The following is a 21,770-nucleotide window of genomic DNA, read 5'->3' on the forward strand; positions in this document are numbered from 1 at the left end:
CAAGCCCAGTGGGAAACAGAGGCGCCCACGATGAATGTGGGCTTTAAGACAGTCACCCATGTTGCTGTGGATTGGAGAAGCAGAGAGAACAGTCAGAAGGCCGTAGCCACTCTCCAGGTGAGCGACGACGGTGTCTGGGGTAGGACAGCGCAGGTGGGGATAGAGAGACGTGGGCAGATTCCATCTCATCACATCATGGGTCAGTACAGAGAACTGTGAAAATACACCCTGGGTCTTGCCATGGCTGTCACGGAGACTGGGATTTGTAACAAATATTTGATCATTTTAGGGGCAGCAGGGGCTTTTATCCTGGTTTCCTGGGGTGTCCTGGGGATGGGACTAGAGCTTGTGTTCCTTCCCCGCAGCCTACGAGCGAGACCTGGAGGCTGACGTCATTGGGGACACCTCTGGTCACTTCCAGAAGATGCTCGTGGTCCTGCTGCAGGTTGGTCCACCTTGGGGCCCTCCCCGAGCTCTCTGCCAGGGTGCAGGGGGCTGTGAGCACCTTCTCCCTGTTTTCCCAAACAGGGTGGCCCGTGAGGGCCTCCTTGGTGGTTCATCACATGTAAAGTCCTCCTTGGTGTTTTGTGGCCTCCCCCCTCCCTCTGCCCATCTTATCCTCAAACTTGAGATGGTTTCTCTCTGGCTCACCTGGGTGTGGAATCTGAGCGTCCAGGGTCTATTCTGTCCCCCGTGGCTTGCACAGGCAGGTGACCTGCATTTCTTTTCACATACCCTGTCTCTCTTGTGCTCCTGTGTCCTCCTTCCTCTCTCCACATGTACCCCTTCCCCCTCCTCTCCGGCCTCGCTCCTGCCATGGCTTCCCCAGCCGCTGCACCTACCTGAGCTCACCAGCAGGGGCGCCAGCGGAGTCATAGCATCTCTGGAGCTGCCTGCGTGGCATTCCCCCATAGCCAAGCCCTGCTATTCCCTCCCACCCACGGATGACATAAAAAAGAGCGTAAAGATGCTGCACACTGGTGTCCGTGGCTGAGTTCTGCCTGCCCAAGTTGGGTTTCTTCCTTTGTTCATTTCCCCCCACATACGTTTTTTTTAAAAAAACACTTTGAGTTAGTTGCTAACATTTAAAACTAGGGAGATTTTGGTCCAAAACCAGATCTCTAGATTCTTTTGAATAATCGAAAGCTCTGGCAACAGCAGGCCTGCATTCTGCACGACTGCAGTGGCTGGAGTACACATCCCACCCTGCTGCTTCTCCTTTCCCTGCTCAGCCCCTTGGGAACAGGCATTGAGGTATCTCAAGTCCAGCTCCAAGGACCAACCTTTTAGGAAGGTTTATATATAAAGCCACCTCTTTGTTTCTTTCATTGCCCTCCCTCCCCTCATCTTACAGCAGCTGCTCCCAGTTCTTTTCCTCTTGTTACCATAACTACCCTCATTCGGTATTAAGCAGCTGCGGAATTATCAGGAGATGATCTTCAAGAGTGGGAAAGCGTGGCCTTTGCCCCCATTTTCAAAGCTCATGTTCCGGACAGGAGCGTGCCAGCCTGTATCTTGGAGTCAAAGATGTGGCCTCCTCAATATCTAACATCTAGCAGGCGGTTACATGGCACGGATTGTAAGCGTACCGGCTCTGTCTCCTTAGGCTCGCTCCCAAAGAGAACCAGGGGGTTTGAGATCGTGAAATGCACAGTTCAGGGGGAACAGGAGATAAGCACAGGCTTGACCTCTGCCCACATAACTAGGAGCCCGGTATGCTGGCCCCTGGCCCCTGTGAGTATCCCCCTCTGTCTGATGGGGCGCAGGGCGTAGGTGGAGTGACAGGAACACAAATAGCATTTGGTGCCTTCACAGCTTGTGAGCTCAGATCTCAGGCCCCCAGTCTCAGATCCTCATTGGTGAATTCCTTGGCTTAAGATATGGGAGCCCCTAACAGAATGCAAATATGCAGACTTTTGACCCCTGTGATGTTGTTGGATGGCCTCGTGGGCCATGCCAGGACTTGTGGCAGGAGTCCTATCCTCAGAGCTGTTCTCAGTACAAGGCTTCCTCTGGGGTGGAGGCACCTAGGAAGACCTTGGTTATTCTCAGGACTCCTCTGTTTGGTCCAAGCTCCAAGGATGAGGGAGAAGCCAGTGGGAGGGGCCCTATGATTTGCTGCAAAATAGATGCCGTGGTCTTTTTTTTTCTTTTTCTTTTTTTTTTTGGCTGCACTGCGTGGCATATGGGATTTTAGTTCCACAACCGGGGATTGAACCCGGGCCCTCAGCAGTGAGAGCTCGGATCATAACCACTGGACCGCCCAGGGAATTCCCAGGTGCTGTGGTCTTGATCCAGTGGCTGCTGTGAGTCTCTTCTCCTGGACACTCTGGGCCACCACGGTTTTCCCAGTCCTCCCTGTCTCTACCACTGGCATCCAGGCTTTGTCCTGGCTCTGGTATCTGAACCATGTGTTCCTTGTCTTTCTGCCCAGGGAACCAGGGAGGAGGATGATGTAGTGAGCGAGGACCTGGTGCAGCAGGACGTCCAGGTAAATCAGCACCAGTGGAGGCCCCCGGGCACAGCGAGGCAGCCCTGAGAGAGGGGAGAGGTTGGGCATGCAGGGAAGGGCTGGAGGCAGAGTAATTTGCATCAGATGCCAGAAATAACTGACTCACAGCCATCATTTATACAGTGCTTTGTGGAAGAAAGGACTTAAGTTAGCTTTCAAAGGTACACAGTATGTAAAGTTGGTGAGATGTATTTTGGAGCTTTTCATCATTTGTTCATTTATTCATTCAGTTAATTAATATTTATTGAACACTTACTATGCCAGGCATTCTGCCAAGCGTTGGGGAATCCTAAATGAACAAAGTTGGACAGTACTGGGGAGACAGGCATATATTAATCACACAAACACCCTCCCTGTGGATATACCATACATTCCAGGTGTTTTGAGCCCCCACTATGTGCCAGTAACACTGCAGCAGTAGATACAGAGAATGTAAGACATAATTCCTGTTCTTGAGGAGCCCATGTCATAGTGGGAAGCAAGGCATATAACTATTATAATATACTCTAGATCAAAGCTATAAAGAAACAGGAAGCCTAGAAGAGAGAGGGAAGGAAAGAGAACTCTGCCTAGGGACATCAGGAAGTGCTTTGAGAACAAATGGGACATTTAATCGGGGCCCTGAAGTTTGAGTAGGAGTTTCCCCAGAAAGAAAGGGAGAATATGCAAATGTCCTGAGGCTACCAATTAATGGCATGTTCAGGGATCTGGCAGCAGTTCTGAGTGGCTTGGCTGGTGAGTTCTGTCTCCTGCGGTTTCCTCTTTTAGTTAAGTCTCACCTCTTCCCCTTCAGGACCTGTATGAGGCAGGGGAACTGAAATGGGGAACAGATGAAGCCCAGTTCATTTACATTTTGGGAAATCGTAGCAAGCAGCACCTTCGGTTGGGTAAGCGCCAGAGAAGACCTACCGCTGCCCCCTTCGAGTTATGCCAAGAGTCCCTTTCTCGTTTCCTTTTCTGCTAAGGGAGCATGATAGCTGCCCCATCCACAACCCAAACACCAGTCTTGATTTTATTAGTTGGTGGTTTGTATAGGCCCTCATGAGAGGCCTTAACAGGATGTTCAGCCCCTCCATCTCAGTACCAGTCCTGTCTTCATGTTGGAGCAGGAGGGGTACACAGTCCCTCACAGCAGACGCAGCAAGGCTGCATGGTGGCCGGTGATGTGCACGACCTCCCTGACCCCTCCCTAGGTGCCAGCCCTACCTTCATGGTGGCACTCTGGTCCTGGCCACTATGCCTCCCCTTCTTAAGTCCCCATTCCTTCCAGTGTTATGGGGGTACTCTTGACACCCCTTTCTGTCTGTCGGACTCAGTGTTTGATGAGTATCTGAAGACCACGGGGAAGCCGATCGAAGCCAGCATCCGAGGGGAGCTGTCCGGGGACTTTGAGAAGCTGATGCTTGCTGTGGGTACGTCCTGACATTGCATTCCTGGGGCCTTTGAGGGATTCAGGGATTCTGACACAGGAACAGGGAATTGTATGGTATGGAGGTGGGAAGGAGAAAACCAGATTGTCTGTTTGCAAGCCAGATATTTCAAGAGTCAGTATGTCTGAGCCTGGGGTAGGTTGTGTGTATGTGTTTCTTGGGGGAGAGCTACGGCCCAGCCCTCATCTTGCCCAGAGCTATCCCCCACCAACCCTATTTAAAGTAGTCAGGTTCTAGCCCGCTCTGCCAGCAAGATCCAGAGGTTCAGCTGGTACCTTTCTGTTGAGGAACTAACTTTCCCAGCCCCATCCCAGATGCTTCCCCACCTGACCCGGTTCCCTGTGAAACCCCGAAGGACTAGAAAGTGGAAGGGGGTCCTTGCAGTACACTCCCCACATTACAACAGGCCCATTTTCTGATTTCTCTGTCCCCTGGGTTTGTGATAAAAGTGGTGGGTCTGGGGTGCTCTAGGACTGCGGCTTTTCAGGAACCAGGTTCTTCCCAGGTTTGAACTTGGTGACCCCCAAGGAACGGAAACAAAAAAGGGCTCGGGCCACCCCTTCGTCCTTCCGAGGCAGCCAGAGTAACTACCTCTTCCTCCCTCTTCCCAGTGAAGTGCGTCCGGAGCACCCCAGAGTATTTTGCTGAAAGGCTCTTCAAGGCCATGAAGGTGCGTGGTGGGGTTGATGTGAATGAGGTAGGGGGATGGGGGCTCTGCACACCTCCACAGGACTGTTGGGAGTCTGACAAATCCTTGGGGTCCGCCGGCCAAAGCGAGTGTTCAAGGCGTTGACCACGGGACAACGTGATGCCACTTGGTCCCAGGTGAGCTCCAGAGCCTGGAGTGCTGCCTGGTCACACACCCGTCCACCCAATACCTGCCCTGTCCTCATGATTGATCAGAGGGTGCAGTGACATCCTGTCCAGCCGATCCAGCTAACCAGCTGGGTTGGAAGCCCATGCTTTTTTTTTTTTTTTAATTTTTATTGGAGTATAGTTGATTTACACTGTTGTGTTAGTTTCAGGTGGACAGCAAAGTGAATCTGTTATACATACACATACATCTGCTCATTTTTAGCTTCTTTTCCCATATAGGCCATTGCAGAGTATTGAGTAGAGTTCCCTGTGCTATACAGTAGGTCCTTATTAGTTATCTATTTTATACATAGTAGTGTGTATATGTCAATCCCAATCGGAAGCCCATGCTTTTTAAATACTATTAAACAGAACGTTTATATACAATGTACGTAAATAAGTGAAAAACAGTTTGGCATTTTCTGCCAAGATTCGTGATGTTCATCCCTGAGACCCAGGTACTGAGGGTAGTGCTTCCCAGGACTTTACACACATGACACACAGAAAGTGGTGATATTCCCACAGTGCACCAGGCTGAATGAATCATTTGTTGCCAGAGGCCATAGGCCCAAAGTCCCTGCATGGCCATCCCACAAGGACAAGTGGCCTGTAGCCCATCCTCTGTCTTCCAGCGCCAGAGTGAGCTGGACAGCTGGGCCCCGCAGAGACGTTTGCCTGTATGATGTGTTCATAAGAACGTTCATAGCAGTGTTGTCCATGTTATGAAAGAACTAGAAACAACCCAGTGTCCATCAGGAACATCATGGACAAATAAATGCATAGGCGTGTATTTACAGAGTTCCAAAATGTGCAAACCTAAACCACGTATTGCTTAGAGTTACAAAGTTAGGTAAAATTATGAGGGTATCAAGGATGGGAATGACATGAGGTGGGGGAGGAAGGAGATAAAAGCAGGAGGGACACACAGGGAGCTTTGGAGGGATTGGCAATTTGCTGCTTTCGTTCTTAACTTTAACATTTTATCTCAAAAAGTTGTATTTTCAGTTGAGTTGGGGGCTGTCAGCACTCCAGCCCCCTCTCAACTCCCTGTCCCCCAAACCCGCTTGTCTTGCAGGGGCTGGGGACTCGGGACAACACCCTGATCCGCATCATGGTCTCCCGCAGTGAGCTGGACATTCTCGACGTCCGGGAGATATTCCGGACGAAATATGAAAAGTCCCTGTACAGCATGATCAAGGTGAGGTGCTCACGGGGGTACAGAGAGGGCTGAGGAGCTCTCCCAAGAGAAGAGGCACTGTCCTGGAAAGTTGGGCATCTCATGGGGATTCCAGGAGCCTCAGCCTGTGGCACCTTCAGGAAATTTAACGCAGCTCAGCAGAGGAGCAAGTGTCCAGGGTGCTTGTAAGACCTGAGGCACCTCTTTAGAGGAAGGCAGGGCGGGGCCATGAGGAGCATGAAGTTGAATCCAGGTTGAGGACTCCATCCCTAGGGCAGTGAGAGGTCAGCCTCCTGAAGGCAGCAGGAGGCACTGAAGAACACAAAGGAGGGTTTATTTGGGACCTGTTGGCCCTGGGCCAGGCAATGACTCTGGGCTGTCCAGCCCACGAGACTGGAGACAGGAGACAGATGCAGAGCTGGTTGAGCTCTCCTTGTTTCAGGTGAGTGGGATAAAGCTTTCTGAGTTCAAGCTGAGCTCCCCAAAGTGTGTTTCTTTTTTTTTCTTTATAAATTGATTTATTGATTTACTGAGTTTTGGTTGCGTTGGGTCTTCGTTGCTGCGTGCGGGCTTTCTCTAGTTGCAGCGAGCGGGGGCTACTCTTCGTTGCGGTGCTCGGGCTTCTCATTGCGGTGGCTTCTCTTGTTGTGGAGCACGGGCTCTAGGCACACGGGCTCAGTAGTTGTGGCACATGGGCTCAGTTGCTCCACGGTATGTGGGGTCTTCCCGGACCAGGGATCGAACCCGTGTCCCCCGTATTGGCAGGCGGATTCTTAACCACTGCGCCACCAGGGAAGCCCCCCAAAGTGTATTTCTAAATAGGAATTGTATAGGCATTGTGTGCAAAAATGTCCCATGGAAAACGTTTGGGAAAAAGTAGAATAAGCAAAGATAAGTCAGCTTCTTTACCTCAGTGCTTCTCACAGCCTTCACTTTAGTATGTCCATTACGAGGCTCCAGGAGGGATGTAGACTATGCCGTGTCTGTCAAATGTACATTTGTTTGTTTGGTTTCGGCACTCCCAATGTTTTTGCTCAGGGAGCCCTATTTTATGGACTGTTTCATGTGGGAGAGCACGGCTGGGGCTTATCTGGTGGCAGGGGTGTGCTGAGGCCAGCTGTCTGGGGAAGGCATCTCTTCTTAATTCCACGTTCAGTAAAGGCATATCGGTAGCTTGGAATTGTCCATTGGAGGTATTTACACCATGGAAATTGGCAAATGCTACAAATCAGGGCTTTTTTTTCTTTTTTTCCCAGAGAGCCAGTTGTTACTACTTACCAGTACACCACTTTTTGGTCTCAGCCACCTCCAGACGGGAGGAGAGTCAGGGCTGCTGTGGATACGTGGACAGCCTCCCCCTGTTTGGGGGAGAACCTCCCCTCCTTGTCTGAGAGGATCCCAGGGCTGAGTGAGAGGTAACCTTTCTCTGTCTTTCTCCCCAGAACGACACCTCTGGCGAGTACAAGAAGACTCTGCTGAAGCTGTGTGGGGGAGATGATGAGTAAGTGACCTCCTGGCCGAGGGCTGGAGGGCGGGGCCTCGGGCGTGGCCGCAGTCGTGGCCGCAGTCGTGGCCGGTCAGGATTCTCTTGGCCTCATCTGGATGGATGGGTGGATGGATGGATGGATGATGGATTGGATGGGCTTGGGGATTCCCCGAAGGTCAGAGCACCACACAGGTGAAAGTCTGCATGTCCATGTATGTGCACATGAGTGTAGTCTCCCATACATGGAGACGTCTACTCCTGTGAACTTGGAAATCAGCCTGGGGGTGTGGACCAGGAATCAGAATATGAGGGTCTAGGCCCTGCTACTTTCTTCACAGGTGCTTCTCGGTTTCATCATCTGTTAAATGGAAAAAATACAGATGCCTGCTCTGACTGCTTGTTTATTCAGCATCTCTATTAAGTACTCTCCATGTGCAGGCATTGAGGGGAAGCACAGTGATGATGCCTCCGGCCTAGAAAAGCATACAGACCAGGGTGTACGTACATGATGGGGAAGTATACGAGCCTCTGAGAGCCCTCAGAGGGTGCACTATGGCAGACAGCGCGGGGAAGCTCCTGGAGACAATGAGGCTGAGATGCAAGGAGGAAGGTGAAGAGGTGAAGACAGGGCCTGGAGGGAGTGTTTGGGGTGGAGAGAGGGGCTAGAGAGGAGAAGGCACAGCCTGGTTCATTTATGTAACTGAGGTCACACTTCTGTAGCATGCTGGGGAGAGATGAGGCTGAGAGGTGGGCAGGGTCTGGGGCCTCTTCCTGGCACACGAACGTCACCTAAGGGTAGCAGAGAACCAGCCATTGGAGGCGTTAAATTGGGGCATGACTTGACCAGATTTGGGTGCTAGGAAAGGAGCTACAGGTACTCTGATGTCCCTTCTCTGGGGCTTCTAATGATCCAGTTAAGTAGGGAATACGAGAGCCTCCGGTTTACCTTTGTTAAGCGCCTTAGGGGCTGATTCAGTTCAGCAGATATTTACCTGGCAACTAATAAACCGGGGTGATTGGCAGAAGGAGAGGTAGAGATGGCGTGGCCCTAAGCTGGTCATGGACGTGTCTGAGAGGGGAGACTTGGATAGAAGTCACTCAAATTATAAAGAGGAAAGGGGAGGTTGAGGGACTAGAGAAATCATCTCCTGCGTGGGGCCTGGCGCCAGGAAGGCTGCTGCTCAGAGCCAGCATGGTGGGGGGGGAGGGGTCGCAAGAGAGGGTAGAAGGTTCTCAGAGGTGGAGGGAGGGCTATGGTGAATGGGTGAGGCCCAGGCTGCAGAGAAGGGAAAGCCAGATGGATTTACTTAAAGTATGTGTGCATGAGTGTGTGTGTGTGTGTGTGTGTGTGCGCGCGCGCGCGCGCTTGTGTTGTGTGTGAGTGTTGCCCACGATGACCTTCCCTCCTGTCCTCTCCCTAACACCCTCCGTTCCAGTGCTGCTGGCAAGTTCTTCCCGGAGGCAGCGCAGGTGGCCTATCAGATGTGGGAACTTAGTGCAGTGGCCCGAGTAGAGGTCAGACCCTCCCCCCACCCCGCCTGCTTGACCTCCTGACCACAGTTTCCACTCTTCTGCTCGCACCTTCCTGCTGCTCTGGTTGGCACCCAGCTGCCCCCTGGTGGCCAACCCGAGACATTGAGTCTCACGTCTTGAAGCTTCCTGTTCTCCGCGGAGTGATGGATGGGTGGGTGGGCACTCTGGTGTGGGCACCTGATTCCTGCGTTCACCTCTCACATGCTGGGAGGTGTTCTGCCCCACTAACTACTAACAGACCTTGCCAAATGGAGACCTGGTTGGTTCAGTAGCGGGGCCTGTCCCATCCTGGGTCCGACAGTTGGGTTTTGGAGGCATGAAAACTGAGAACAGCTGGGCACCCCTGGGTGCACTGGGGGATTCTTGGTCATCCTGACCATCCTCAGACCCAGGGTCCACACAGGGCAAGAAGGAAAGGTTTCACAGAAGTACTCAGGGCAAACGCATCCAGGGACTGGTAGCACTTGGCCTCTACGAAAATATTTGGGACCTAGGACTCTATTACTCACTCGCTAGCTACCTTTGGCGGGTCCTCACCTCTCTCTGTCTCTACCTCTCAGACGAGGCTGTTAGACATGGCAGTCTGGATGCCCTCCAAGGGCTCTTGTGCTCTGATGTTATAGGACGGCGTTTCCCCAATCATAAGGCAAGAGCTGTCATTGCAGATGATGTTAAGTCATATGAGAAATGAATTGCGTTTTTCTTCTGGGGAGGGGGACCTCCATGGCATTAAATAACACTGACTCCACTTCACTTTCATCAAACTTACTGTTAATGTCAAAGAAGGAGTCTCGGTTTGGTGCCACGGCTTTGCCATAGTCGCTAATTTCCCCTTTTCACAAAGAGCTGAGAGAGCTAGCTTCAGGTTCACAGCTGCTGGAAAGCAACGGTGTCTTGTTAAATTAGGTGGTATTTGAAAACATGTGTTTTGTTTTTATGACATTTATTTTCATGGGTTATTATCAGTTTGTGGCACATGACACCAACTTTCTATTCATGATAATGATATAAAATTTTCATTCATTAATTCATTGAGCAAATTTTTTTTGAGAGCTTACCCCTGTGTCAGGCACTGCTGCAGGCTCTTGGGGTATATCAAAGAACGAAATGGACCAAAATCCTTGCCCTTTAGGCATATTTAAATACCCTTCAAAATGAATGCATTTAAATAAAACAGAAAAGAAGCTGAATTAAGTTAAAATATTAAGAAATAACATAGGGTGTACACAAATATAGAAAACATTATGAAGTCATTCAGGAGTGACTGAAATTTGGGCAACTCTCTTCTGGTATTTCAGAACATTTCAGTTGCCTTTTCAGGGAGAGCGTTTCTCTAAGAGGCAAAGAGACCTTGGCAACAGGGCAGGGTTCCGAGGGACTGGGTTCCAGTGCAGCTGGGCCAGAGCTGACTCCTGGGGCAGGAGCCCGGCCTCTCTTCCCCTGACAGCACTTGACCTGCTCCCAGGCCTGGGTCTGTCGCTCTCCTCCCTCTCTCAGCTCTAGGGCAGGGGTCTGTCTGCTGTGCCTTCACCCCCGCCTCTTTCCCCCCAAGCTGCTTGGTTTGGGGCTCATGGGGAAAAAGCCTCCCCTCCCTCGCATGCTCCTCTCTTGGCCTGGCCCCCGGGGGGCCTCCAGGCACCTGCTGAGTCACTTTCTGCTTCTTGCAGGTGAAAGGAACTGTGCACCCAGCTGGTGACTTTAACCCTGACACAGATGCCAAAGCCCTGCGGAAAGCCATGAAGGGACTTGGTAAGGGGCACGTGAAAGGGACCAGGTTGGCCTCTGGAGCAGCAGGGGTGGCAGGTCTGGCAATGGGCCTGGCAGGGGCAAGAGCTGAGGCCTCAGACTGGGATCTGCAGGATGACGAGCACTTTATTTGCTTTGAGTCTCCACCACCCTGGAGCCTCCAGCTCCCTAGGTCTAGGGAGGAGAGGAGTGAGGGCGTTTGTAAGGAACATTCCCAGAGACCAAGGTGCTCCCAGGCCCTGGTATAGAAAAAAGTACTAGGTGATAAGGCTGGGTTTTTGCTCTGGCTTTGCTGCGGACTCACTGTGTGACTTTGGGCAAGTCCCGTAACCCACCTGGGGGTCTCAGTATCTCCATGCATAAAATAAGGGGTGTGGACCCTGTAACCCAAGAGGCCATTTCTGGCGTGGGAACACCCCCTGCTGGTTGCCCACATCCAGGCCTCCGTTTTGGCCTAGATGAGAAGAACCACCTGTGGGTGGGTGGCCTGTCCTCAGGAAGGCCAGCGGGGACAGAGCATCTGGGTTTGGCTTCCATTGCCCTTTCTCCCCCATCTGTCTAACAGCACCTCCCAGGGGACCTTGGGCTAAGTCTTTTACCTTCTGGGCCTCATTTTCATTTGTCTCATGGGAATAATAATATCTACAAGCATATCTAGGACTGTAAGATGACAGGGGTAAAAATGCTCTTGAAAGATAGAATCCTTAAAAAATAAATAAAGACAGAGTCCTGTGCCAGGTCTGAGGTTGATGGCATTGATCTGAGGGGCAGGAAATGGTACCTTGATGCCTTCCAGAGTCAACCTACTGTGGTTAGAGGGACTTGGGGTCCAGCTTTCAGGGCGTTACAGAGAAACGACGCAGGGTCCCCAAAAGGACTTAAGTTGTCAGGTTGGAAGGATCCCTTAGTAACCCCTCCAGCTCATCGTGAAACAGAAGGGGAGGGGACTTGTCCAAGGGGATGGCCATTGCCAGAGCTGGGACTAGAACTCAGAAACCCTGGCTCTCCACCCAGTGCTCTCTGCTCCCCCAGGGGTCTTTGTTTCCTCAACTAGTGACACAGCAGAAAGAAGTGCAGAAGGAATCCAGGGGAAGTTGGTGTCTTGGGCCAGAAGCAAGGCTCCTGCAGGGACTTGGGGGCATAAGACTGCCTATCTTGGCCTCTACCCTGACAAAAGTGGTTGGGGCCCAGCACTGGGGGAGATGGGGGAGCTGGGCCAAGGCCTTCCTCTGAATTGTGGTTTTGGGGACTCAGGAACTGACGAGGACACCATCATTGACATCATCACGCACCGCAGCAATGCCCAGCGGCAGCAGATCCGCCAGACCTTCAAGTCTCACTTTGGCCGGGTAAGGGCCTCAGCCTGGGCCCTGGGCCCCGCGTCCACGCTTCTCCTTGGAGGGAGCTCGGCCTGTCACAGCCAGCTCTGTACCTGGGTCTTCATGGCAGTGGGACCCCCCGCTGTGGCCACGTGTTCTTGGAGTGTCTCTGGCACTGGATTTGGGCTGCCTGCACACACACCTCTCCCTCCCACTGCACCCCGGGTTCCTTGTGGTCAGGAACACGTGTGTGACTGGCTCCACTTAGAGCTTCGATCAGGGATATGAGTTGTGTTAGTGGCATCTAGTTTTGGCTGACCAGTTTCCCCAGGATGGAAATGGCACTGCCCCCTTTCCTTCTCTGTCTCCTGCCTCCAAGGAGAACAAGCAGGTCTTTCTCCAGCTTGGTTTTTTCCCCCACCCTCTTTGGCTTCCTCAAAACAGTGAACCCAGCGTCAGCCAAGACAGACACAGGCTCCCACGATCCCTGCATCCACGTGGAGCCCCCGTCTCCTCCTTCCACGTCTCCTCCCTGCTCCAAGTCACTTGTGGGCAAGTGCTGATGTTGGCGTGACCTTGGTTCTGCTCTCTGCAGGACTTGATGGCTGACCTGAAGTCTGAGCTCTCTGGAGACCTGGCGAGGCTGATTCTGGGGCTCATGATGCCACCGGCCCATTATGATGCCAAGCAGTTGAAGAAAGCCATGGAGGTAAGGTGTGGGCACCAAGGGAGTAGGGTCCAGTTTCTGTGGGTGCTGTGGGTGACACAGGCACTCCTCCCAAGCCCAGGTGTGTTGGGTGTAACTCCTTGGTAGCGCCCCTCCCACACCTATCCTGGGCTCAGTATCTTAGCTCAGTTCCCTGTCTCATCAACCCACAAAGGCAAGGCTTCTCTTTTGTCCCCATTTTACAGATGAGGAAGCTGAGGCTCAGAGCTTAAGTTACTTGGTTAAAGTCATAGCACTAGGAAGTAGCAGAGCTGGAATTTGGATCAAGTCTGTCTGATTCGAGTGCCTGACTTGACAACCACATGAAACCACTAGAGTTTTCGGCTCCTTAAGGATTAAGAGGAGAGCAGACATTCCCTGGGCAAACCAAATTGAGATTATTGTCCTTTTAAAATTCCTGGACGAAAAAATGAATGACTTAAAAACATGGAATTAGGAGAAGGATGGGGCTAGACCATGGATCTCAGAACACTCTGAGGATAAGGCTGTCCTCATCACACACCAGCTTTTAATAAAGAGACTGTTGAAGCTTTCCTTCAGGTCAGAGAACCCAGAGACCAGCTGACCACTGGGCAGTAACCTCCCAGGACAGAGACACGTCTTACCTTTTTTTATAGCCGTTGCCCCAGCAGCTTGCACAGTGTCTGGCACATAATGGGTGTTTAACAGATATTTGAATCCGTCAGTCAGCCAGTCTTGTCTGCCTCCCTTCCCTCCCCCAAGGTGGAGACCTTAGAATAATAGGTTCCTCAGCTGCCTCAGTCCATGTATCATCCGTCAAATCCAGATGTAAACAGATGTACCTTGTTGTTTTCCTTAAAGCACGGAACTTGTTGTTTTCTTCTGACAAATATGTGTTCACCATGAAAGCTTGGGAAAACATACACAGAGCAACAAAGAAGAAAATAAAAATCATCTGTGATCCCTCACCCACCCGGAGACCGCAATCACTGTTACACTGTGATGCATGTCCTCTGTCCTTTTTATGTACTTAGATATAAATATTTATATTCAGATATGTATGCATATAAGCATTTTTATACACACACACACACACCCGTATCCTGTATATTCTTTTCTTTTTAAAATTTTTGGTCCAAAGCACTTCTCATGGGAGGTTCTGGAAATCTTTACAAGCTAGTATGGTCCCTTGATCGTGCCAAGGTCTGGTCTGGGGGCCACATCTGAGGGTAAAAATAAAATTAGGGAAGGCTTGGTCTGAGCGTTGACCTCCTGCGTGGTTTCTTGGAGCAGGGGTCTCTTTGACCTGGGCCCGTCGGGCCTCTGTACGGGGGTCGGGACTGTGGTTCAGATCCTCTTTGCCTTGACCTTCTAGGGAGCCGGCACAGACGAAAAGGCTCTCATCGAAATCCTGGCCACTCGGACCAACGCCGAAATCCGGGCCATCAATGAGGCCTATAAGGAGGGTGAGTGTGGGAGGCCTGGGGCCAGTGCCGCTGGGAGGTGTGGGCGGAAGAGCAGGTCCCCCAGCTCCTGGCCTCACCCTACAGCCCTGCCCCATCTCCCTCCTCTCAGGCCACGAGGCTTTGATAAGCCCGTTGGGTGTGCCCAGCCCTGTGTCTGGGAAAAGGGTGCCCCAGACGGAGTCCCAGCAGGACAGAGGCCTGGAGGTAGAAGAGGGTTTGACTGGGAGTGGGAGAGAGAGCACCCAGGCCACTGGAGAGAGAGGGTAGCTTCATGGGCGTTTGGCCTGTGCAGTCACACAGGGCCCCACATTCAGAAGGCCCTGTGCCTGGTTACATGCTTTGCTGTCACCGTCTTGAAATTTTTAATAAATTTTTAACAAATGATCCCATATTATCCTGAAGAACCTTGCGTGTCAGTCCAAAATGTTTTAAGCATTTTCTCTTCTGAGCAGCTTTAAAATGGTAGAGTCTTTGAGCAGGGAAGTGACATGATCAGAGCTGTGCTTTTGTGTCCAGCAACTGCCATGCAGAAGGGAAGGTAGGAAAGAGAGTGAAGACAGAGAGGCTGTTGTATGGGAGGGGGGAGAGGCACTGAGCCCTCAGCAGAGACAGGAGCAGAGGGAGATGATGGACCGATGGGCACATCACTGTCAAAATCAACAGGAGGGTAGCTGGATGCCCCCAAGAGCCAACTACAAACTCCTTCATCTCCACCACCCCGCCAGCACTGCTCTGACTTCAGTCTGCCCTTCTAGGACCCCTTCCCCATCCCATGTCCTTCTTGGCCAGCAGGTGCCCACACCTCCTTTCTCTGTCTCAGACTATCACAAGTCCCTGGAAGATGATCTGAGCTCAGACACGTCCGGCCTTTTCAAGAGGATCCTCATCTCTCTGGCCACGGTGTGTGAATTCACGGCCCCAGGCCTGCTTGGCCCTCTGGGGCCCTGGGAGTGGGGGAAGGGTTGCTGCAGGGAAGGGCAGGGAGTTAGGAGTCCACTCCTGATAAGGAGAGGATGTCTTCCCCTGCTGCCTCCTCAGAGTCTTACCACTGAGGCAGTTACTACTTGTGCAATGCCTTCTCCATTGTTCACTTTTCAAAGCTGGCTTAGTGCCCCCTTCTCCAGGCAGCCTTCCCTGATTGCCCTCAACCTGGCTTTTTGGGCCCCCAGCTGACAGGACAAAGCCATGTAGGTGACCTTTCCCTGTGTCATCATCCAAGAGCTTCTGTTACCATCTCTTGAATTCTCGCAACCCAGGCGCCAGGCCCTGATGCACAGTTATGGCAAGCTCAGTGTGTCTGAGTCAGGCATTGGGCGAAGCGCCTTCCCAGTGTTTGTGTTAATGCTCATGACTGCCTACCTTATGAAGGCAGGTTTATTGTCCCCATGTTACACATGAGGGAGAGGATTCAGAGAGGTGAGTGGCTGAGCAAAGTCCTGTGGCTACTGAGGGACAGAGAGGGTGGATGTTTGGAGGCTGAACTTTCTTACTGGTCCTGCTACAGGGGAACCGTGAGGAGGGAGGAGAAGATCGGGACCGGGTGCGGGAAGATGCCCAGGTGAGACACCCCACCCCATCCCCTGCCCAGTGACTCCAGCTGACATCTGTCCATGCCAGGCCCTGGCTATCTGGGAGTGGGGAAGGCATCTGGCAGGACATGGCTGGTGTGACCGGCTGCACTTAGACTTTTGGCCTCTGCACCTCTCCACCCTTAGAAGTGAGACTAGGACACTTCCCAGAACTTTCAGAGAGAGGCTTGGGAGGGTGGTGCTGATTCTACTGACATTTCCTATGTGAAGAGTAGAGCTCGAGCCCTAGACCCTCAGAGCTAGAAGGAACCTATGGATGGTCCAGGTCAGGCCCCTCATGTTACAGTTGGAAAATGGAGGCCCTGAGAGCATAAATGGCTTCTGAAAGTCACACAGCAAATCAGTGGCCCAGGTGGAATTGACCCAGAGGGCGCTGGTCTGGGAACTTGCTGGAAAGGGGGCCTGAGTGCTAAAGGTCTCAGTTTATTATCTATAAAATGTGACCAAGTCGAAGAGAATGTCCTGGGAGACCTAGGAAGGGAGTTCACCGAGGGCTGGACTCTGTTTTGCTCACTGATGTATCCAAAGTGGCACATGGTTGGCACTCAATATATATCTGTTGTTGAGTGAATAGGGGGGCAGGGGGTTCTATAGGGTCTCCTGGATGCTCTGCTGCTACCCTGCTTCTAAGGCTGATGAGCTTGAGGTCTGGAGATGGCTTCTCATGGAGGCTGGACAACCCCAAATCCATTGTCCCTCTGGGTCCCCATGGATGGGGAGTCCCTGTTGAGGCCATCTGCACTGTCCCCACTCACCTGTGCCTTTTTCCCGGCATCCTCTGGCCCGGCCCAGGTCCAGGGGTCAGGCATAGACACCACAGCCAGTGTTTCCAGCCCCCTTCTTTTACAGTTGGTGGGTTGAAAAGAGCCCTGATAGACTGGGAGTCAGGACAGCAGCCCTGTTCTGAATTCTACCCACAGAGGTGTGAAATGTTACAGCACCCTCTGAGCTGAAGAATCTGTAGCTGTAACCCGACAACTACGGAACTATTACAGTGTGTACTGAGTATGATGCTGAGGCTATTTCATACTTTGGTATGACCCCATTTTCTTACTGGAAGAAAAATGAAACCCCTTACCTATCCAAGGATACAGTTTGTAAGTGGCCAAGGTGTGATTTTAAGCCGGGCTGGCCTGACTCCAAAACCTGCACTTAATACCATTTAATATCCTCCAGGACCCAGTATAGTAATTTCCCTGCAGCTTCCAAACCAGGTAGCTGCTGGTATCTAGTTTTCCTGCCCCTTGTTTGGAATACAGTTGTCAGAAGCTACAGGGTTCCATTCAGATAAGGTATTCCAAATGTGTTATAGATATGTTTAGGGGGGCTAGCCTGGGAACCCAGTCTAGGGAAGCCCCCCACTAGACTGGCTTGCTGAGACCACATTTCATCCCCTCATTCAGCAGGTATTTATTAAGTACTGCTGTGAGCAGCCCCATTGTGCCGTTAAGGGTCTTTGAACCTGGCTTTCTCCTGAAAGCTCAACCCAAATCCATCCATCACCCTGAAATTCATCCTCCGGGGAATTCTACTTGGTGCCTGGTCCGCCTAGGAGGCTGTGCTTCTAGTTGCTGCCAGAAGGGGGCAATGGTGGGCCTCGCTGGCAGCTACTTTTCAGGAGAGAAGCCGGGAGAGAGAACCTGGGTGGAGTCAACCAAGGGAGCCAGAGCCAGACCCTGCCCAACTCAGCTGCTTCTCCAGATTCACAGTTGCTAGACCCTGATCTTGATGTGGACTCATTTCCTTATAGCTAGAAATATTTTGTTTCTCAAGTAATACAAATTATTTTGTAGAAACTTTAGAAAATAGACAAGCAAAACCAAAAACAAAACCCCATAACCTACTACTAATAATAGCTGTTGTTAATATTTTAGAATATATTATTCTAGTTGTCTTTTTATGTATTTATAAAAATGGATTCCTGATTTATAACAGTTAAAAATGAGTATTCTGTGAATACGGTAACATGTTTTTAAAAAATCAATAGCATCATTTAATGGCTAAATACTTAAGAATCTACCAAACTTCTTTTAAAAAGCCCTCTCCCTGGCAACCAACTCTCATCACATTCATGATTGTTTTCCTTAGAATAGATTTCTAGAGGTGAATTGGGAATGCTGGAGGAAAATGTATACAAAAATTGAAGGCATTTCACATGCAGAGCCAAGGTCCCCCAGAAAAATAATGACATTAGTGCTTGACGGTGTGTGCTTGCTGGTTGTACACCTCCTCCTTCCCAGGCTCTCACTCTGGGCATCGAGAACAACCTCAAGCTCTTGGAAATCTGGGTCTGTTACGATCAGGTGACATATGGCCAGTGTTTACCTGTTGCCCCACAGTATTGCAAATAGCTTGCCCTTTACTCTCAGTGTTCCAGTGTGAGCAGTAAATCATGTAAGTAATCTAATTATTATAGACCCAGAGTGAAATGAAGAATTGTGGCCATTTTTAGATAATTCAATCTCCAGGTTATTTTTTAATATAACAGCTTTATTGAAATATAATTTGCATACTATCTATTGACCCATTTAAAGAATACAATTCGGTGGTTGCTAGTGTCTTCACAGACTTGTGCAACCATCACCACAGTAATTTTAGAACATTTCATCATCCTAAAAAGAAACCCAGTACATATTGCGGTTCCTCTCATTTCCTCCCAACCCCCTAGCCCTAGGCAATCACTAATCTACTTTCTGCCTATATAGATTTACCTATTCTGGACATTTCATATAAATGGAATCCTGCAATATACGGCCCTTTGTGGCTACTTTCTTTCACTTTATTGTAATATTTTCACAGTTTGTCCATATCATAGTATATATCAGTACTTTATTCCTTTCCATTGCCAAATAATATTTCATTGTATGGATATATTACTTTTTTTTTTTAACCTCCATTCATCAGCTAATAGGCATTTGGGTTGTTTCTACTTTTTAGCTATTATGAATAATGCTACCATAAACATTTGTGTACAAGTTTTTATGTGCACGTATGTTTTCATTTCTCTTGGGTGTATGTCTACGAGTAGAATTGCTGGGTCATGTGGTAACTCTAACTTTTGGAGATTAATTTTGGCATGAAGTGGCTCAGCTAATAAGGAAAAGCTTTTGTGTTGAATATCTGGAAAATTATTGTAGTTACCCACTGCATTTTTCATATTACAAATAGGATAGTCTTAAAGCGCTTTGAAAAAACAAATATATCTGGGGGTTCTTCTCATCCAAATAAGTAAAGAATCTTGACACTTTAGATTCCATTTTGTTTAATTTTTTAAACATCTCCCTCTTTTTAATAGCAATACTAGACTTTTTAGCATAACTTTTAAAAAAAACCTGTGGTAAAATACACGTAACACATTGTACAATTTACCATCTTAACCTTTCTGAAGTGTACAGTTCATTGGCATTAAGTACATTCACGCTGTTGTGCAGCCATCTCCACCGTGCATCCACTGATCTCTTCATCTTGCAAAACTGAAACTCTGTACCCATTAAACAGCAACTGCCTACTCCCCCTCCCCCCAGCCCCTGGCAACCACCATTCTGCTTTCTGTCTCCGTGAAGTTGACTACTCTAGGGGCCTCAGATATTTGAAATCATACAGTATTTGTCCTTTTGTAACTGGCTTATTTCACTTAGCATAATGTCCTCAAGGTGCAACCAGGTTGTTTTTAATATGGAAAAGTGTAAATAAAAACCAGAAGCATCCCATAATCCTAGTAGCTCTGATAACTCCTATTTGACTTAAAAAAAAAATAATAACGTATTTGCATGTTGGGGAAATGTAAACATAAAATTTCAGGAAAAATAAAACAAAATACAAAAGCTCTTCCCCCCAGTCCTTCTCCTTGAAGGTAGCCGCTGTTAACAGTATCTTGACTACCCCTCTAGCACGACTTCCCAGTAAACATGTAAGAGTGAGCATACATTTATCTTTTCTCATCTAGATAAAAGGAACACGTATACACAGCATGCTGTACTTTACTTTTCTGCTTAATTTCAATGGAAACTCTCTCCTTATCAGCCCTGTAGACCAGTCTGATTCTTTTTACTTGCTGCGTGGATTTCCATTACTAAATGAACCATTGCCTGTTTAACAAGTGATCTAGTGATGGTTTCCAGTTTTTCTCTATTACAGTGAACAATATCTCCAAAGACTTCTGCTGGTTTATTTGTAAGAGAAATTCCTAGCAACGTGTAGTCGCTTGATCAAGCGGTGTGTGCATTTTGAATTTTGATAGACATTACAAATTTATTTAATGCAAAGGTTTCTAAAGCCCAAGTCTATTGAGATGTTTATAAAGAGGATGCTTTCAGTCTGCCCAATAGAATAAAGTAGTTGGCAGAGTTTCGGAAAAAAAAAAAAAAGGCAAAACTCAGTCTGGGGTACACAGGACTGGCTATATTCTGTTCCCAGGCCCTGCGAGTCACAGCTATTTGCCTAACAAAGTAGTGTCCTAACCTCAGAATTTTGTGTTCAGCATAACGTGATGATGAAAATTCACCCTTGTAAGATGACTTGAACAACTGGCATCTTCCCACCTGATCGGCTGCACGTCCCCTCCAGGCCTCAGCTTTCCTGTCTCCTGTCTGTAACATGAGGGGGTAAATGACAGGTCTCCTAAGGACCCTTCAACTCCGAGTGTGGTAAAAGGTGTAGGAAACAGGGCACGTCTCACTTCTTGGTGGCTCTGAGGAGTCGCCCTAGGTTGCCAGGCGTGAGGGGTAGAGTGTCCTGTCCTGTGCCCTCCTCTTACCCCTCCAGTAAATACTTTTCATCGTGAATTCCCAGACCTGTCCTCATTTTGAGCTCCAGCCCAAAGGTCAGGGGAAGGTGCCTCCTCCCAGCCCCTTCCCTGCCCCCAACTGTGGGACCTCTGCCACCCGGAGCCAGGCTCCCTCACCTGCACCCCCTCTCCGGGCCTCCTCTGACTCTTGCCTTCCCCCCTCTCTCTCCTGTCTCCTCCTTGCTCTCAGGTGGCTGCTGAGATCTTGGTGAGTGCCCGGTTCTTCACGTGGATTTTAAAGGTCTGAGTCTGGCTGTGCCTCTGGGCGGAGCTGAGGGGCAGAGTCAGGCAGTGATTTGGGGGCGTGCCCCCCAGGTTCTCTCTCTCCCCTTCAGGGCCTCCACAGAACCCCGGTGGGTGACATATGGGCCAGGCGAGTGTTTCCCAAAACTTCACTACCCACCATCTGCCTGATTTGTGCTACATACCACCAGATGTGAATAATTTTCTTTAAATGGACTCTTTTTATTTTAACCCAAAATGAGTTATTTTAAAGGAAATTTCATATCGATGTAAATAGAACTGATAGCTGGCTAGAAGATCACTGTGGAAGCCTACGTATGTGATGTGTAAAAATATGTTTGCCTGTTTACCCCACTTGGGGAAACACTGGCTAGGCCATTTTTCCTTGCACACGTGCACAGACACACTTCCCCAGAGGGGCTTTCAGAGGGGTTTAAAGATGGAAGGAGAACTCTGAGTCTCCAAGCCCAGTGCCTGTTTGCCCCTCCCCTGGGCCCAGTCCTGTGACCCTGAGGCCAGGGTGGAAGTGCTCTGTGCTCAGCTCCTCTGGGTGAGTCCACGGGGTCTCTGGGAACTGGAACGGGGATGTGGAGTCCGAGGAAGAAGGAAGGGGCCAACGTCAGCCTCCTTGGGTGGCTGAATTAGCCCAGCTTCTAACTGCCCTCGGCCCAGGCAGACATGAAAGTGAATAACAAAGGAGGCTTTCTCGTGTCTTCCCTCTCAAATTCTCTCCCCGACCCGGGCTCTGCAGGAAATAGCAGACACGCCCAGTGGAGACAAATCTTCCCTGGAGACACGTTTCATGATGATCCTCTGCACGCGTAGCTATCAGCACCTCCGGAGAGGTGAGGCCTGACTCCCTCCCCCTCCCAAGTCAGCAGGAAGACCCCCTAGTCTTGACAATAGGAGCTAGTTGCCCACGCACCCACTCCTTACCCCA

General features: G+C 50.0%; 1 protein-coding gene across 2 annotated transcripts in view; it reads left to right on the forward strand.

Moving 5' to 3' along the window:
• Positions 1 to 21,770, forward strand: part of ANXA6 (annexin A6) — a 52,348-nt gene that overhangs the window by 18,637 nt on the left and 11,941 nt on the right. The window contains exons 7-22 of one of the 2 annotated variants that reach the window (XM_082834869.1): positions 366 to 445; positions 2,435 to 2,491; positions 3,306 to 3,399; positions 3,829 to 3,924; positions 4,554 to 4,612; positions 5,873 to 5,995; positions 7,417 to 7,475; positions 8,897 to 8,975; positions 10,661 to 10,742; positions 11,994 to 12,088; positions 12,654 to 12,767; positions 14,122 to 14,212; positions 15,033 to 15,112; positions 15,717 to 15,770; positions 20,778 to 20,795; positions 21,582 to 21,675. In XM_082834869.1, coding sequence (XP_082690995.1) covers positions 366 to 445; positions 2,435 to 2,491; positions 3,306 to 3,399; positions 3,829 to 3,924; positions 4,554 to 4,612; positions 5,873 to 5,995; positions 7,417 to 7,475; positions 8,897 to 8,975; positions 10,661 to 10,742; positions 11,994 to 12,088; positions 12,654 to 12,767; positions 14,122 to 14,212; positions 15,033 to 15,112; positions 15,717 to 15,770; positions 20,778 to 20,795; positions 21,582 to 21,675 — 1,275 coding nt within the window. The remainder of the gene's footprint in view (positions 1 to 365; positions 446 to 2,434; positions 2,492 to 3,305; positions 3,400 to 3,828; positions 3,925 to 4,553; positions 4,613 to 5,872; positions 5,996 to 7,416; positions 7,476 to 8,896; positions 8,976 to 10,660; positions 10,743 to 11,993; positions 12,089 to 12,653; positions 12,768 to 14,121; positions 14,213 to 15,032; positions 15,113 to 15,716; positions 15,771 to 20,777; positions 20,796 to 21,581; positions 21,676 to 21,770) is intronic. The other variant, XM_082834870.1, reaches the window with a different exon arrangement.

This window comes from Leucopleurus acutus (genome assembly GCF_964270905.1).
Source record: "Leucopleurus acutus genome assembly, chromosome: 3".
In the NCBI taxonomy this organism is placed as follows: Eukaryota; Metazoa; Chordata; class Mammalia; order Artiodactyla; family Delphinidae; genus Leucopleurus; species Leucopleurus acutus.